An 18,181-nucleotide genomic window follows, 5' to 3' on the forward strand; every position below is an offset into this window, starting at 1 on the left:
CGTTTCGCTGCATGGAAGGTGCTCTAGAGTTATTTAGGAATCTAAATATCCAAGCAGTAACACGTATTAATCTCAAGAAAGACGAGAATCTCTGGAGTAGCTCCTTATAGTCAGAGGTTGTAGCTATCAGCACATGAATACTTGCTTTTCTTCCCTCCTTTTTCACTTCTTCACTTTCCACTGCAGATGATTCATGCATAGGCAACTCAGGCGAGTAAAGAAATGATGGATCATTCCACCATAAATGAGCTTCACGCAACTGTGTAGGGAAAGCACCACGAGAATCAATGTCTGCTGGGTTACGTTTCAATTGCACATGAAACCACGGTTGAGGATTCGTCAGCTCATGAATGAGTAAAACTCTGTTTGAAACAAATGTACTCCATCTTGATGGATCGGGTTTAATCCAACATAAGGTTAATTCGTATTTTCAATAAATTAATCAAAAATACAAAACTTTTGTAAATATGTCATAGCCACGTCAAATAATCTCAAACGTCAGAAAAAAAGGAAATGGTACAGTTTAGGTGAAGGCAGAATTTGGAATTGAAAAATTTTACTAAAACCTTGACTACCCCCATGTTCCCTCATTTGTTTAAACCATAACTGTAAAAACTTCTCGATGTAAAAACCTATATACAATTAAAACGTTAAAAAGATGCCCGCTTGTTCACTTCCCCGTGCTGACTGTTGGTTTATTCCTCGCTGTATGCAGGAGGTTGTGCGTGTGCCGTTACTCTCCTCACTACCGTTCCCCTCCAATTTCCCCTCTCTATTAGTAAAGTCAAGTTCGAAGTCGCATGCTATTTGGGCCTCATGGATTATGCCTGGGGTGACTTGGAACCTATTTTCTTGTATTCTCGTTTTTCCCATTTCTTGAACATCCCTATCCATATTTCATCTACATTTCCATCTTCTCTATTTAGTTTATTCTTCCTGTCTTTGCAAATATAAGAGGCTTCATAAACGTTCCTCCTAACCAACATAAGGTGATCTGTGAATCAGACCAAAGGAAATTATCGTCTATATGCATTGACAATGATGACTGCACAACACTAATCAATTTGGCTAACAACACAGCAGCGCAAAACTCTAAACGTGGCAATGTTACAGCTTTGTTTTCGAAACTAATAATCTGACTGTAACAGTGTTGTCATCATATACTGTTCGTAGATACACAATAGCACATGTACCTTTCTCACTGGCATCACAGAAAGCAATCAATTGACACAAAGTTGGTTCTCTACATTTTAAGCATTGTGCCAACTGTATGTTTTGTAACACATGTAATTCAGCACAATGTCTTTCCCATATGTCTCTTATGTCACTAGGAATAGGTTCATCCCAATTTAACTGTTCCTTCTACAGTGATTGAATTAATATTTTAGCTAACATATTGACTGGGGCTAGTAATCCGAGTGGATCGAATATGTGAGCTACCTCAGACAACAATAACCTTTTGGTTAATACAGGGTGTTGACTAGGTGGGATAATGGTGAAACTCAAATGATCAGTATCCTGGTGCCACACAAGGCCAATTGTTCTTATGAATTCGCTGTTGTGGATCAAAGATATTGTAGGTTTCTCTCACAAATGCTCAGGAATACTGTTCAACACATCAGCATGATTCGAAGTCCACTTATGCAATTCAAATCCACCTTTTTTCATCAATTGTGTCAATTGTTGCTGCAGTTCTATTGCTTCTGGAAGACTGTCAGATCCACTGCATACATCGTACATGTAAAACTGTTGTTTTAAGACTTCTGTTGCAATCGGGTAATTTCCACCTTCATTGTCTGTTAACTGACATAACACACTCGTAGCAAGAAAGGTAGCTGGTGCCATGCCATACGTGAGCATATTTAAACAATAAACAATCACAAGTTGATTGGAGGACTCTCTCCACAAAATTAATTGGTAGTCTCTGTCCTGGGGTTCCACTTTTATCTGGTGATACATCATCCGCATGTTACTCATCAATGCAATAAGATGGCCACAAAATGGATAGTAATTCTGGCTACTGTTTACCTCCATTCATTAACACGTCATTCAAGGACACATGTGTGCTCATTTTGCTAGATGCATTAAAAACTACTCTCAGTTTCATACTTGTGCTTGTCTCTTTTGTTACAGAATGATGCGGAATGAAATAAAATTTATAGTTCTTTTTATTCTTACAGCGGGCGCTCTAGAAGCTGGCAGGGGAAGTGGGGAGCGGGGAGCATGCTGCTGACCAATCAGAGAACAGACCACCTAGTGGTGGAGCCGAGAGTTACGCATTCGCGGGAGGAAGCTGCAGCGTTAACCTCGTTCTGCACATTGCTATGTTGCCAATTCGTCGTGCTGCTGATGGTGTTTTGCCCCAGTGTTGATTCCTGTTTGTTATGAGCGGAATGTAGGAATAACATGCGTGGGAGTAATTGTTGTCGCGTCGTGTATTGCCTAACTGCATTGTGCATAAAGTGGACTTAAAGCAACAATTCAATTCAATTCAATTACAAAAAGAGCAACGACGGTAGACGGTTTCTGATGGAGAGAGCCGATATAGTTACAGCCAGAGTAAACCAATTGTTTTTCAGTCTCTTGTCAATGAACCTTTTTTTACACTTGATATCATACACTTATCGGTATTCTACTGACCACAAGATGGGAATAATACGCATACTCAGGCCATACGCAAACAATGGGATGTCTGTATTACATGGATCTTTCGATTTCAACTCACCTTTCCCACTACTCTGGCAATACTGCAGTCTCTCTCTAACCTGCTTGTCTCATTGCACTGGATAGGTCATTTCCCCGCTCCCCACTTCCCCTGACAGCTTCTAGAGTGCCTGCCATAGGAACTGAAAAGAGCTATAGCAGGGATGTTGGGTGGTTCACAGTCCGCCACTGGTGTCATACGATTCAAGGCAATATACTCCTGCATGAATGACTGGTATTGTTCTAGTCTCTGGCTATTAACACAAAGCCTACACTCTTGACTAAGCAAACATTTCATCACCTTATCCTTTGAATAGCCTAACTCGTCGCGGTTGACCTTAAATGATAAGCATACGATGTACCGACCATCATCCTCACGCTAATGTGTTTGTACGAAATGTTCCTCGCACAATTGCACTTTCTTGACTCGACACTCGTAAGTAAGGAATCTCCTCCGATTAAAAGAACTTATTCAGAGTTTCATTCAGATAATTTTCTTGTACAACAATGTGATAAGAAGACAGAGATTGTTGAGGAGTTTTGCCACAAACAAACCATCCCAAGCGGGTTTGAATAGCCACAGGTTCGTTCATTCTCCCCTCTCTTCGCCCACTCATTAGTAACAATGAAAACAGATCAGCCCCGATAAGCAACTGAATAGTGTCAGGTTTGTGATATGAAGGATCAGCAAGTTCAAGGTTACGTAAATGTTTGAAACTCACGGTGTTAGGTACAAATGCTTGTGGCACTGTGTTGGATATTTTCTTCACAACTAAGAGCAAACAATGATAGGATCTGTCCCCGTTCTGAGAGAGTATGTTCAAGTTGACAGTAGAGTGTGAATTACCGGCAATTACACCCGAAATTCCACTAACCGATACAAACACCTTTTTACGTTTCAGGCTTAACAATTGGGCTGCGTTCTCGCTCAAGAAGGACTCTTCACGAGCGCAATCGAGCAAGGCTCTAAGGAGTTGAAGCTGGTTTTGTTTATCCTTTACTCTCACAATAGGAGTCGGTAACAAGACACGCATTGCATCACACTGCAAATCAGATGTTATGTGCGAAACCACTTCCAGCGTTGCCACGTTTTCTCTTACCTTACCTCTTTGCGAAGTTTCAGGATGAATAGATGTATGGTGATGTTTACCACAAGCTTTAAACCAGCCTGATTTACACTGACTCACCTTGTGCGAATCTGCGGATAAACAATTAAAGCACAAACCATTCAATTTCACTAACACTTCCCTCTCTGGGACTGACAAGCTCACATATTCTTTACATTTACTCAAAAAATGCGATTCTTGACACACAGGGCAAGAGGACGACACGTGAAATGAATTAGCACTTCTTCTGACACTGGGTTCACTGGGGGGGGGGGGAGAGGTTTTTTCTTTGGGATCCTGGTTGCGGGTCCTTGGAAGATGCACATGCTGCAAGCACTCTCACTCTGTTGTCCAGAAAGCCGCTAAGCTGTTCGAAAGTAGGAAGTTGTTCCAACGAGACACTCAGCTCCCATTGTTGCCTCGAAGTACTGTCCAATTTTTCCACTGTATGAAACACTAGGATAGCGTCCCAATGCTGCACTGTAATGTCCAATACACGTAAAACTCGAACACATTCTGTCGTCGTGTCAACAAGCTGCATAAGCTGACAGCAGACTAAGTTTGTAATGAGGGTTGAGACACAAGCCGCTTAATTGCGTCGTTCACTAGCGCGTGTTTCTGTTCATATCTGTTAGTTAGAATGTCCCGTGCTTCTTTGTAATTCAAATTGGTTATTGTTATAGACTGTAAGAATAACGTGGGTTCACCACACACGCTCGATTTCAAATACTGCAGTTTTTGCGCAGGAGAAAGTGACGGGTTGTTTTGCACGGAACAAGTCTCTAAAATAAAAAAGAGCCACTGCTGTAGATTACCTGTAAATGTAGGCAAATCTAACATAGGTAAACGAATATCACTCACTGTCTTTGTCTCTGTCACTGTCACGGTAGTTTGCTCTTTTTTTGCGATGTATAACTTGGCCAATGCTTCGTTGGTACACTTTTCTGAGATTTCACGGATCAGTTTTTGAGTGTCTTCTGTCAATTGTAAAGCTTTGTGTATGTACACTAAAACACTCCCTTCGGTGAGATCATCTGCCGCCACTTTTTTTCCAAACTTGTTACGTCGCGTTTGAGAAGACGTTTGTTTGAAAGTATTTGCTCCATATTTAAGTCTCAAAACATGTAAAGTATATACACGAAGATCACAATCACACCCAGCAAGGAATACGGTGCACTGAATTGCTAGTAAACACGTGTCTTTCGATAAAAAGGTGCACTTTCTCAGCGGGAACACAATGGAATGGCCGGGCCGTACCGAATCGAATCAACCGGCAGGCGACAACAAGTATATAATCTCTGTTCACTGAATAAATGCAATAACACTTTAGACATTTACTCACACGACTATTCTGGCACGTAATGTTGCTTGTGGACACTGAACAACAGTCTCACCAAAGTAGGATAACGTATTTATCCGGCTACAGGAGGACCATGAGTAGGGTTGCAGCTTGTCGGAGTACTGCGCACGAACTCTCCTTGCTGCTCCAAGTTCCTGGGTGGATGGTTTCGTGTATTTCAGTTTCACTCGGGTACAAATGAAACATATATGGAGACTTACGTATACTTTAATACTACGAAGAATGTAAATTACACTAAATATACTGAAATATTCCACATAAATACACAGGTAAATGAGACAAGGTGTACAACTCCTGCACGCCGTCTCATGACTCAACTCGGACACACACTTCGCATGCTCAGACTGCATGGCATCAAGATTAATATGAATGACAATTCGTCCGAACACTTATGATTATTATTATAGAATAATAACAGGATTTTATTCATATTATTATTATTGTTGTTATATACTTTGGAAGACTTTCAAACTTGATATGCCAGATGAGTGAGTATCAAGCACAACTATTTTTATTATCTTCTAACTTTTACATTACCTACTGTTAGTGTGTTGAAATGCACAGTTATTCCATTTTGTTATTAATTTTTACATACTTCGTTCAAGAAAAAGCTGTAGAAGTTAGTGAAGAATTTTAGTCATAGGGTTATTGTTGGTGACTTTCATATAGATTCCTATTTCTTGTAATTTTGAAATCTGTGAAACCATTTAATCTTTGGTGCAAATGATAGCATGTGAAAATATAAACTGGTTCCTGTATTTTACATTCATTTATTTTGATTTAATGCATTTTGAATACCAACTAACTGAACTTTATTTCAGTTCTTAACAATAAAAATAAAAAACTTTCTGATTTTTTGTAACTTGAAATGAATAATGTAAATTTGCACGGCGGGTTGACAGACCAGTTTGACACCCCTGACATGCATAAGTATCTGCTATGAATAAGAGGGTTTCCGCAAATGAAGTATTCACTTTCAGGTTGCTTGCAAAATGAAACGACAATGTAGAACAAATAACTTTTATGCCTCAAACATATACCACAAGTGAAAGTTTTGTGCAAGTATGTCTCTACATGCACACTGTTCATTGCTTGTAGGATATCCAGACAATAGTCCATTTTCATGCATGTATGCTGCAGAATGTCTGGTGTTATATGACCAAAGGCTGCATTAATGTGTTCTTGGAGATCATGCTCCTTCATGTTGGAGGTACTCACTGATACAATGTTCTAAACTTTTGCTGCATTTGTGTTACTCCACAAGCCACAAGACGCACACAGCCTTTTCCTGCGGATTCACCATTTCTGTTTAATTGGACCCACTAGAGCCACCACTTGCTGGAGTCTCGAACTAGCACAACGTTGCCAAACTTTCTCAGTTGTCAGTTAGTTTTCTTGTCACAGAGAAGACATCGGTCTTTAGTTTTCATTCTACAGGGAAAGAAAGTTGTATACATCATTTATAGACACCCGGCATATTACAAGAATATTGAAAGTATGAATACATGTTTTAATTTTTCTTTCAGAGAGTCACAGCGCTTTCGAGATCTTCTTGTGGCAGACTTCCGCCAGTTCCTGGAATTGACAGTGGAAACAAATCCAGCAAATCCTATGCCCCGTCCAGTGTCTGTTGCAAAGACATTGAGAATGAATACTTTGAAAGCTGTGTATGATTGGTACAAAACATATGGCAACAGCGATAACAGACTGAAAGTGGCATATAGCTTTTTGATTCATAATAAAAGGGTAAGGATCACCTTCCGTTTTCAGGTAATCATGGTGTCTGAATCACTACAGTGTCAACCATGCAGATACACACACACACACCCAACTAAATCAAGAAACGAAACATGAAAATTAACATGTGAGTAGCCGGACACCTGATTGCATCTTTGTTTATAGTTATTACTTATCATTTCATGGTAGAACTGAACCATATCAGTGGTACCAGTATCAGAAAGTATTGGTTGGAAATTTAATTAATGATACCAGGCCAGTACTTTCCTCGAATTCAAGTATATTGCAGAATCTGCAAAAATATCACATTACACTGCATCAGAGTTCAAATATCCAGCACAGTGCATAATTTATTTATTTATTATTATATTATTTTATTTTTATTGGTGCAATATTGTGGTAAGACATGGACTTTGTGATTTAATGATTATTTCATGTAAAATAATGAATATTTTAAAGCAAAAATCTGCTATATTGCTCTGATGTAGTTTCAATGGAAAATTTATAAATATTCATAACTACTTTGAATTGTTACAATTTACAAGAATTGTAAGAGTTTGGTTCAGAGTGGTAGTGGCTCAGTCCAAAAATTGTGCAAGAAACTAATATCATATGCCAGAAATACAAATGAAGCACACAATACCGTATTTACTCATGTTTAATGTGCACTTTTTTCCAAAATTTTTGCCTCCAAAACTGTGGTGCGCATTATGCACAGAATAATCGGACAGTCAACATGGAACCATACAGGGTCATTCCATAATTTTGTGACACTAGCATTAATTTTCCATGTTTACGGAACTCCTATCATGTTAAATATCATTGTCTGCAGTTTCTGAATGTGGCAACAGTATTCCATTCAAGATGGTGACACTAATGTACAATGCGGTTGAAATAAGCTCATCACAAAATGAAGGAACGTTCTGATTTTTATAGTGCTTTGGATGAAAGAAGAGATAAGAAAACAATAATTAAAATGTATTACTGACCAAATAATATGATATGGAGTGTAAATGCCTTAATGGAAGAAATATTGTGCTGCTAACTGCTAGTTTGAGGATCCTGAATGTGCCTTGTATTGTTACATTAATCATGCAAAAAGTATATATTTTGAAGTTATTTTAGAAAAAATAAAGAAGGAATAAGCAAAACCACACAAAAAAGTTTGAAGGCCATTTCCCACGATTTTTCACTTTGTAATGTAATGTTCTGTGACACCAAGAAAAGCAGTGCCATTCTGGCGGAATTCATGCATGCACCTCCTGTCACATGAAATCCGTATCAGCAGTATTTGTTGGACTAGAGAGGAAAAAAAATACTTCCTGAGCACTTTCATTTTGTAATTTTGATCTCGGTATCTTTTACTACATAATAAACAAGGTGGTTGAAGTGAATGCTTTGGGATGCTAAACTCATTGGAGGGAGATGGGGAGGATATTCTCTTGGTCTACGTAGCAATAGGTGACTCATTGAATGATCATTCACTATAGATCAGCATAGCAACAGCTTTACAATCTACAACTAATTTTGGTGTTATAGCAGTGAAAAATTGGATCAAAAGTGGTACATAAAATGACATTTTGGTTTTAAAATTGTGAACATAATCAAAAATTTGATTTAAGAACTACACTTATTACAAAATATACATAACCCTTCTAATAGCACATTTATGTCATTACCAGAATATTAAGTTTATTCCTGTATAAAGGGGTCCATTCTTGCTTCTCAAATATTTACAGCAGAATTCATCATTTTTCCGTGAATTGCGTAACTCATAGGATAATTCACACTTCAGAAAGTGTCGCGTTGGTAAATATACTCGAAATTTCGTGTTTAAGAGTTTATTTCGCATTTTGCAGTTCATTTCGCATCATTTCGTGACAAAACAGGGTAGGAAAATGTGCCTCACACATTTCAGAAACATTAAAAATTAACATTAGAATATTTTATTTCACATTTCATGTTTTCGTCAAAAACAAAATATGCATGCCCCTACCAATAATGAAAATGATTGAGAACTATCACTTACAGTATGTATGTATTCTTAAGATCATTTTTAGTTGAGCTACACATAAGCTTTCTGAACTCTTTTCTTCTACAGGTGGACTTCAATAACTTGCTACAACAGACAGAGTTGGAAAGAAGAAGAGAAGAGGAAGAACAGAGGAGAAGGGAAAACATGATGCAGGAGAAACTCAGGATATCTATTCAAGAAATGAATGGTTAGTAATTTGAACACTGTTCACTATTACAAAACAATTTGTTAAGTGTACACACTATATAATATACCAAACTGCAAATGATGACTGTTATACAGGATGGTTCTATGTCTACAAGACCCTGGAAAATCCAAATATCTTGAAGGCTGTTTTTAAATTATTGTTATTATTTTAAATAATAATAATAATAACCTGTGGTACAACAGCCCTTGAGAGCCAAGGCCTACTCACAGACTGCCGGCCTCGGTCTCTCATGCCTCAGCAGAGTTATGGGGCTGACGTGTGGTCAGCACAATGAATCCCCAGTCATTGTTGTTTGTTTCCATGACCAGGTTACGCTACTCATTCCTACCTCCCCAATTTCCTCACGTTGCTGGTTGACCACTTGTCCCATACACACGCCAAAATCTAAAGAGAAAAGTTGTTATGCTTCCCCCAGGAGACTCAAATCTGCACGCTGGAGCCTTAGACCACATGGCAATGGTGCAGGATGTGTATGTTATTTAGACCTTGAATGATGATAGACATGTCCATATTAAAGAAGTGCTTGAGAATGTCCACCACCGCTGTACAGGCAGTCGAACATTGCTGCGTTTTGCAATGACACATGCTCCAGTACCATGTAACCCATTCCTGTGCATTAACCTCACACACTAAGCAAAAATTAAAAAAAAAAAAACTTTATTGGTAATACCTTTTAAGGTGTGGTAATATTATAATGGGATTGAGATACGAAACTATCAGATACGTATCCGGATCCTGAACTTTCAGACCCGGATCCAGATCTGGAACTTTTGGATCTGGATGTCCTCATTTTGACATTTGAGGGGGGTTTGCCCCCTAAAACAGTTTTTTAGCACAACAAAAAACACGTATTTCTTCCTTTGGGCCCCTTTATACACCTGCCAAGTTTCATGGAAATCGGAGGGGGGACACAGGGGTCAGATCCTTACTTCAATTTGTCCTCATCTTGACATTTGAGGGGGGGGTTTTGCCCCCTAAAACAGTTTTTTAGTCGAAACAAAAAAACCCGTATTTCTTCCTTTGGGCCCCTTTATACACCTGCCAAGTTTCATGGAAATCGGAGGGGGACACAGGGGTCAGATCCTCACTTCAATTTGTCCTGATCTTGACATTGAGGGGGTTTTGCCCCTTAAAGCAGTTTTTTTAGCTGAAACAAAAAAAAATGTATTTCTTCCTTTGGGCCCCTCTATACACCTGCCAAGTTTCATGGAAATCGGAGGGGGACACAGGGGTCAGATCCCCACTTCAATTTGTCCTCATCTTAACATTTGAGGGGGCTTGCCCCCTAGAACAGTTTTTTAGCCGAAACAAAAAAACATGTATTTCTTTCTTTGGCCCCCTCTATACACCTGCCAAGTTTCATGGAAATCGGAGGGGGACACTTAGATAACCTCCCTTGTTAGTCTTACACTTTGTTATTATATAACACTGCATATATTATAATGTTTTACTTTAATTTTTAAAACTGTAACTGTAGAACAATTGTATAATTTTTGTATAACATTTCTGTCTTGTTAAATGTGTTAAAGGTTTCATCCTGAAATGAAATGTCACACATTTATGTGTGTTTCCATTTCCAACACATTCGAATGAATACATATTCGTTTCAATGGAATTTACAAAATTACCTCTGACATTTTATGTTAAACAAGTAAGATTATTTTTGTGCACAAGTGTGTTAGCCGATGAGTAGCAAATTACCAGGTAACCAAGAAAGTTCATGCGGTTTTAGTACAAAGAAGAAAAGGTCCAAAACAAATGTCTTTACCTTATATTTATTCTGCAAAATATCCACCATCCACTTCTACAACCTTCTCCCATCTTTGTACAAGCCTGTAGATGCCATGTTTGAAAACGTATTTGTGTAGGGCCGCAAAAAACTGCACCACCGCGTTTTCAACCTCCTCGCGAGTTTGGAAATGTTGATTGCGCATATGGTTGTCCATAAACAAAAAAAGATGGTAGTCTGATGGAGCGATGTCGGGTGAATATGCTGGATGTGGCAGAAGTTCCCAGCCGAGAGAAGAAATCACCTCCAGGGCCATCTTTGCTGCTTGCGGTTTAGCGTTGTCTTGGTGGAAAAGAACACGCTTCCTATTCAGTAATGCAGGTTGTTTTTTTACATTTGCTTTTGGATCCAGATTTTCCGTATCCGGATCCTTTTGGCCATCCCTTGTTTGAACCAGTTTCCAAATTCAAGTACTTAGGAGTAATACTAACAAATGAAAATGATATTAAAGAGGAAATAAAAAGCAGGCTTAATTCAGGAAATGCATGTTACTTTTCTCTTCATAAACTTTTGTCTTCTCGTTTAATATCTAAGAAACTAAAAGTTAAAATATACAAAACAGTAATTTTGCCTGTAATATTATATGGGTGCGAAACTTGGTCCCTTACATTGAAAGAGGAACATAAATTGAGGGTATTTGAAAATAAGATCCTTAGGAAAATATTTGGACCTAAAAGGGTTGAGGAGACAGGTCAGTGAAGAAGGTTACATAATTTAGAACTACATAATTTGTATTCATGTCCAGATATTATTAGAATGATGAAATCAAGAAGACTTAGGTGGGCAGGCCATGTGGCACGAATGGGAGAGGAAAGAGGAGTTTGCAGGATTCTTGTTGGGAAACCTGATGGTAAGAGACCTGTAGGAAGGCCAAGACGAAGATGGAGGGATAATGTTGAGATGGACCTAAAGGAAATCGGTAGGGATGGAATAGAGTATATAGATCTTGCTCAGGGTAGGGACAGATGGAAGGCCTTAGTTGCTTCAGCCATGATTCTTCGGGTTCAAGAAGGCTAGAGAGTTAGTTACAAGAAATTTGGCCATTTCTCACAAAAGTAAGCCTTATTTTTTTTTTAGCAATTATAACTAAAATATGTCGTCTGAATTTTCCAGAACAAAATCAATGTGAAAATCTTAAACATAGAAAGAACAAAAAAATAACACCGAATTGCAGTAAAAAATAACATCAAAATTTAGGGAAAAATAAAATGAAAACTTTACATCCCTACATATATGTTTTCTTTCTTTGTTTAATTGCAGAACTACAACCAGAAATATCAAACACAATAACAGCCATGAGCAATGCTTTTTCTATTCTGCTTCCGCACCCAAAGGAATTTTTTGTTCTCGATAAAGATGATCCTGTAGGTTCTCCAGACCCATCAAATGTCAACATTAGCAACACATCTTGTACTGATGAAAAACCAAAGGTCGATGTGAACGTCAAATCATTACCTTCAAATAAAGATGCAAATGTTGGACATCCAGTAACTGACACAGATCAAGGAACATCAAATAAGGATGCATCAAATAGCAAAGACAAAGAAGAAACTGATAGCGAAGATGATGATCCTATAGATATGAGAGAGTTTGGCATTGTGAACAGACAGCAAAATATTACTATTGAGTTGAAACATGGTAAGATTTATTATTACAAATGTACATTATTAATTCATAAATTAGTGATAGACCAATATGAAAATTTTGTTGCGAAAATATTGATTTAAAATTTACTTCTACTGCTAACTGATATTCTGCTCATTCAATATAAACGTGCAATTTTATTGAAGAAAATTAATATTTGAGACTAGGTTTAGATGTCTTGGAAATTATGCAAAATGCATTTTAATTATTTTTTTCTTGAAACAAAAACACTGTGGAGAGAAATGGATTTTATGGTTAAATAATTATCTCATTTGAATTTGTAATATTTTTTAGCAAAACTCTTGTAGCTTGATATGATACAGTTCCAATAGAAATTTATGTTAACATTTAGAAATATCTGAACCACTGTAAACTGTTTCAATTTCAAAATATCAGCATCAGTAAGTGTGTTCATATTGGGTAAAAATAGTATCAATTCAACCCTAATTATTTTGTCTATATGTTAAAACGAAATCGAATGGTTGTGTTGAAATAGAACTCATCTCGACTACACTATGTTCTGCATGCATGTTTGGATCTTGACATGTGAAATATTTCTGCAAGGTTGAGTTGTCTTGGAGAATTTTTATAACCAATTCATCTATTGCAACATTTCGATCCATTTGGAACTTAGATGTTGCAGTAATGAGATCCAAATAGTCTACACCTGTTAGCTGTCAGTGTTAATTTAATGTAGAAAGTCCATTATGGCATGTATTTCTTTAATTCTGAAGTCCATTAGAGTATGAACTAAATGCTGGGCGTGGTGTTTTTTATTATTACAAGTCTTATTCAATATATAACCGGAAATATGTTGTAAATGGAAACCAAAAGAACTACAGTACATGTTTCAACATAGTCCCCCGCTCCCCTAGTTCAATGCACCGACACCAGCACTTGATACGGGCACTGATTCCACAGGGGAAAAAAATCTTTTGAACGAGTGTGTAACCACTCATGCACCGCTAACTGGACTTCGTAGTCATTCTGGAACATCGATCCACTTAGTGCATCTTTCAGTGGGCCAAAGGTGTGGAAATCGGAATGTGCGAGATCGGGGTAAGCACTTAAACTGTTAAGTCCTCGAAGGTAAACAATGTGACACTGGCAGTGTGTGATCTCGCATTGTCATGGAGCAAAAGCACACCAGTGGACACCAGACCACGCGTCTCTGCAGAATGGCTGGTTTCATTTTTTTGCTCAAAAGTTTGGAGTAGGTTGTACTGTTTATATTATGATCTCTGGTCATGTATTGTTCAAGAATTGGCTCCTTGTAGTCCCAAAACAAAGTTAACATGACCTTTCCGGCACTCGGTTGAGCATGCACCTTCTTCGGTCTGGGAGACAAAGAATGTCGCCATTCCATTGTTGTCTTCTGAGCCCACTCGTACACTTGTGATCGACTCATACAGTTGTCACTGTACTGAACTGTCATGCGATGATGAATTTCTACCGGTTTCACGCCTTCACTCAATAAAAATCTCACAACACTTTGCTGCTCCTGGAACACTCCTGTAAGGGTGCACGCATCTTGTGTAACTGTATCCCAGCATCCTGTGCACGAGGCAGTCGTGCCAGCCCCAGCTATGCATAGCTTACAGATGCCTTCACAAAATAACAAACATATAACAATCACAGTCGTATTTTAGATTTTTTATACTACTTTTCCGGTTAATTATTGAATGCACAAATATTATTGTTGTTGTACTTGATCTTGCTAGCCATGTGATGGGTGTGGTAGGTTTCCTTATCATGCGTCAGGTTTGCTGCATTCTTTTCATGTGTAATGTGCCGTGTACTCACACTCAGCATCATGCAGCCTTTGTTTTGCCCCAGGGTGGATAAAAATAATGATTTTTATTAAATCATTTTCGATGATTTTTTTATTTAACTCAATTATTTAAGAAAAACACTTAAATTGCTTGTAAGGTTTTTGCACCATACATATACAGTCAACTCTCGATGCAACGACCTTTCACAGTTCCCGGGAAAAGGGTCGTTATTTCGAAGGGGTCGTTATTGGAATTTGCACCAATTTTCAGGTTATAGGGAGCTCAAACGGACACAAAGATGCCTAGGAGATGGTAACACCATTTATCCTGGTAGTTATACAACCTGTTATGCACAGGATGCGTGTTGTGAGAAGGAAAATAGAACATGAAAAAGTTTTCACAAAAGAGAATTCAAAATAATGTTACTTTGTTTCAATTGTGCACAGTCGTTGCTTTTCCAGGAAATTCTTACAATTCTAGTTCATGAGAAACCCATTTGTACTGAGACCTATGGAAAGGAAAACAATCTCTCGCTTATTGCAAGCGAAACTCAAAGAATCTTGACACCAGTCAGACTGGTGCCAGCAAAAGTCGGGAGATAATCGGGCAGAATGAATGTTGGATTTTATACGGGTTTACTGGAGCATTGTCTGTTACAAGATTAACTGGTAAGATTAGATCTCTCGGGAGAAACAACACAACCTCTCTAGGTACCAAACAAAAAAAAAATAAAGGCAGGGCTTTAATTTTCGTTCTGGTTCAGCTGTGTAAAATACATCGTTAAAAAAGTCACTTTTCTTTGCTTCAACCAACTTCATTCACCCTCCTTCCTCATTCAAGGGAACAGTCCAAACTCCTTCCTTGACTTGCATTGTAATCCAGCGTGAAAAAGGAAATGCGCAACTTGCGATCTGTTTTCACCCAATGCATATTCTAGGACACGTCATTAAACAAGGTGGCAGTCGATAATCATTCGGGTTTGGAATTGAATTTCACTTCAAACTGTATATTTAGTCCCGATTAGCCCATCAGCATAAAATAAACTGAAAACAAACTTTATGAAACTGCGCATTTTCACATATCAAAATGGTAGATCGTTATTCACTCTCACGTTAATCGATTTAATGTTGGATTTAGGAGTATTCTGGATGTCAGACACCCACCCCTCCAAACCTTTTACCCCTTGAATAATGTCTTTTTAATCAGTCTCAGCGACCATTCCTACATTGAACACACTTTTTTTTTTCCTCCACGTGAATGGTTCTGAAGAAAAGCGGATGCAAATTAAATTTACAGATTTGCTTATCAGAAGGCGCAGAACATGAAGTTATTTTAACTCTTGTTTTCCTTTCTGGAGATCGAATTTCGTTATCGTCAAATCAAAACAGCTTTGCGAGATTCAAAACAATAACTTTTTCCTTCGCGCTGGATGAGTCATCGCTGTTATCGGCAAGCAAGAGTTTTGCAGACGCTAGACAAAACACTGGCGCCAGATGCATCGTAAAAACAAGGAGACCGCTGGAAGTTCGAGCAACAGGTGGTGGAAGAGAAAAGTCGCAGCATTTTAAAGATAACACAACTGTCGAAGACGGAACATTTAACAGCAGTGTAAAGAAGAAAGAAATGACCCTTGCTTTAGGTTTTACCACGCAACAGACAATAATACGGGCAATATTTCCTATGCAGACAACAGCATTAAAAAAAAAAAAAAAAAAAAAATTAAAAAACTGAATTCTGCAATTATCAACATTGCCGTACACATCAGTGGCAGAGAATGAGCTGGGGAAAGGGTAGAGGGTCACTTTTTTTTTTACTTGTTCTATGGTTTTTGTTCGTTTTCAAGAATATATCCAGAACTGGTTGCCCCATTTTAGACGTCAAAGGAAAGGAAGAGGGGTGGGTCCTTTTCCACCCTCGCCTGTATTCAGCCCGCATCAGCAAGAAAATCATGGCTGAAACAATCTGCACCCCCCCCCCCCACGTTTGATGTCAGGAAAAGGGGGAGAAGTCAGTCAGGCAACGGAACACTTTTTTGGCAGATATTACAACATTGACACAATTAGGAAATCGTACGAAGTGGGAAACGGGAGTTATGATGCATGTAAGATCGAAGTAAACTTTTGTGGAAACCTGGATGACAACGCATTAAGCGGGTTGACGATCTTTAGTTCACCTATGTGGTTTTGATTATCTCTAACAGTTTCGCTTTTTTATGAAGTGTTGCAGGGAACAAAGAACACGTTTTGAATGAAAGCGGTTACCAGAAGTTTTCGGCTACAAGGCCGAGAGTTGCTCACTCACGGGAACCTGCGAGGTGGACAGATGGGCCAGACTTCCAGGCGCCACGCATCTGTATTTTCAAACATTCCTGCGATCTTATCTCTCAAGGTGGTGTATTTATCGATGAAAGAGCTTGACCTGCCATACACATTGGCAAAGACTGCAAGTCCAGCAGTCATTTTGGGCTGCTCCCACCCTCCCCCGTGAGTTTTCAGCAACTCTTAGGACAAGGAAACAAGTCAAGTCGATTTAAAATAACATCCAAGCACATTCGATCTTCTCTTCTCGCGTATTCAAGAGCAAGCGTGGCAAAACAAGCCTGGCACGTTGGGTAGCGGCAGTCGGGTGCGGGGTAACATTGATGCACTTGAGGGAGGGGAGGGCAGAGGTCAAGTGCTATTGGATATCACTCAAGCATGGTGTGGTGGTGTCTATTTTTAGTTCAGACCTAATTGTGAGCGGTAGAGTGCTCGTAAAGGGAATGAGTGGAGGAAAAAACAACGCATTTTTCGGCCGATTTCCTTCAACTTTTCAACTTTTTTTTCCCAAGTTTTTCTAAATTTTTCACGGTTCCTGGGAAAAGGGTCGTTACTTCGAGAGGGTCATTATACCCGGGTTCGTAGAATCGAGAGTTGACTGTGTATATATATTTCTTATAGAAATGCTTTTTCTGGTTAACAGCCCTGTAAAATATAAAAATATTTGAATAGTTTGATTAATGCAAATAAATTTTATGTAAATATACATGGTTAGCACATCAGGCTACAATGCCAGGGGTCCCGGGTTCGAATCCCAGCCTGGGCATGGGTGTTTGTGAGTGTCCTTTCATCAATTTCATCATATCATCACTAGGGTTGAGCTGATACCACCATTTGCCAAGACCGATTGCGATACCTTAACCGATTCCAACCAATACCGATACTTGTATAATTTCAATATAAAATAACAAAGGGTAGTTACTGAGTCACAAAACTCATCACATCACATTTTATTGATGATATCAAATACTCCCAAATTATTCTCATATAGCATTATATCACTTAAAATGTCCTGTGACATTTTATGTGATCTTCTTTTTAACCCCAGATAATGCAAAAAAAGGAAGAAGTTTTCGAAATGTTGCAAGCATTGTTAAAATCAGTGAATTATTATAAGTGTCCCTGCTTCATTTCATGATCCCAAATTTCATTATACATGTCTTAAGGGGAGAGAAAGTTATATCATGTAAAATAGAATTTATGTAGTGCATATAGCATACAGCTTGCACAAGGAATGCAAAACAAATACAGGGAATGCAAAACAAATACAAGGAATACAAAACAAATGCAAGACAAATACAAGGAATGCAAAACAAATACAAATGTAAACAAAATTCTTATCATTTGATTAACCTGGAGAGGGAGGGAAATTACTGAAAAATATACACAAATACAGATTTCTATATTTAATGCTCATTTGGCAGATCTGTATATGACCGGCTGTCTATTGCTCTACGTCATTTGCAATAAAAATAAGTCACTGCAGTGTCGGCATTGGGCACCAGTTAC

The 18,181-nt window shown here is 38.4% G+C and overlaps 1 protein-coding gene across 1 annotated transcript in view; it reads left to right on the plus strand.

The window, feature by feature from the left end:
• Positions 1-18,181, plus strand: part of LOC146002826 (UV-stimulated scaffold protein A-like) — a 57,637-nt gene that overhangs the window by 18,396 nt on the left and 21,060 nt on the right. Inside the window, exons 4-6 of the mRNA XM_083140791.1 lie at positions 6,696-6,915; positions 9,008-9,128; positions 12,199-12,576. Of these exons, the coding sequence (XP_082996917.1) occupies positions 6,696-6,915; positions 9,008-9,128; positions 12,199-12,576 (719 nt within the window). The remainder of the gene's footprint in view (positions 1-6,695; positions 6,916-9,007; positions 9,129-12,198; positions 12,577-18,181) is intronic.

This window comes from Lepisma saccharinum, chromosome 19 (assembly GCF_977018435.1).
Source record: "Lepisma saccharinum chromosome 19, izLepSacc3.1, whole genome shotgun sequence".
In the NCBI taxonomy this organism is placed as follows: Eukaryota; Metazoa; Arthropoda; class Insecta; order Zygentoma; family Lepismatidae; genus Lepisma; species Lepisma saccharinum.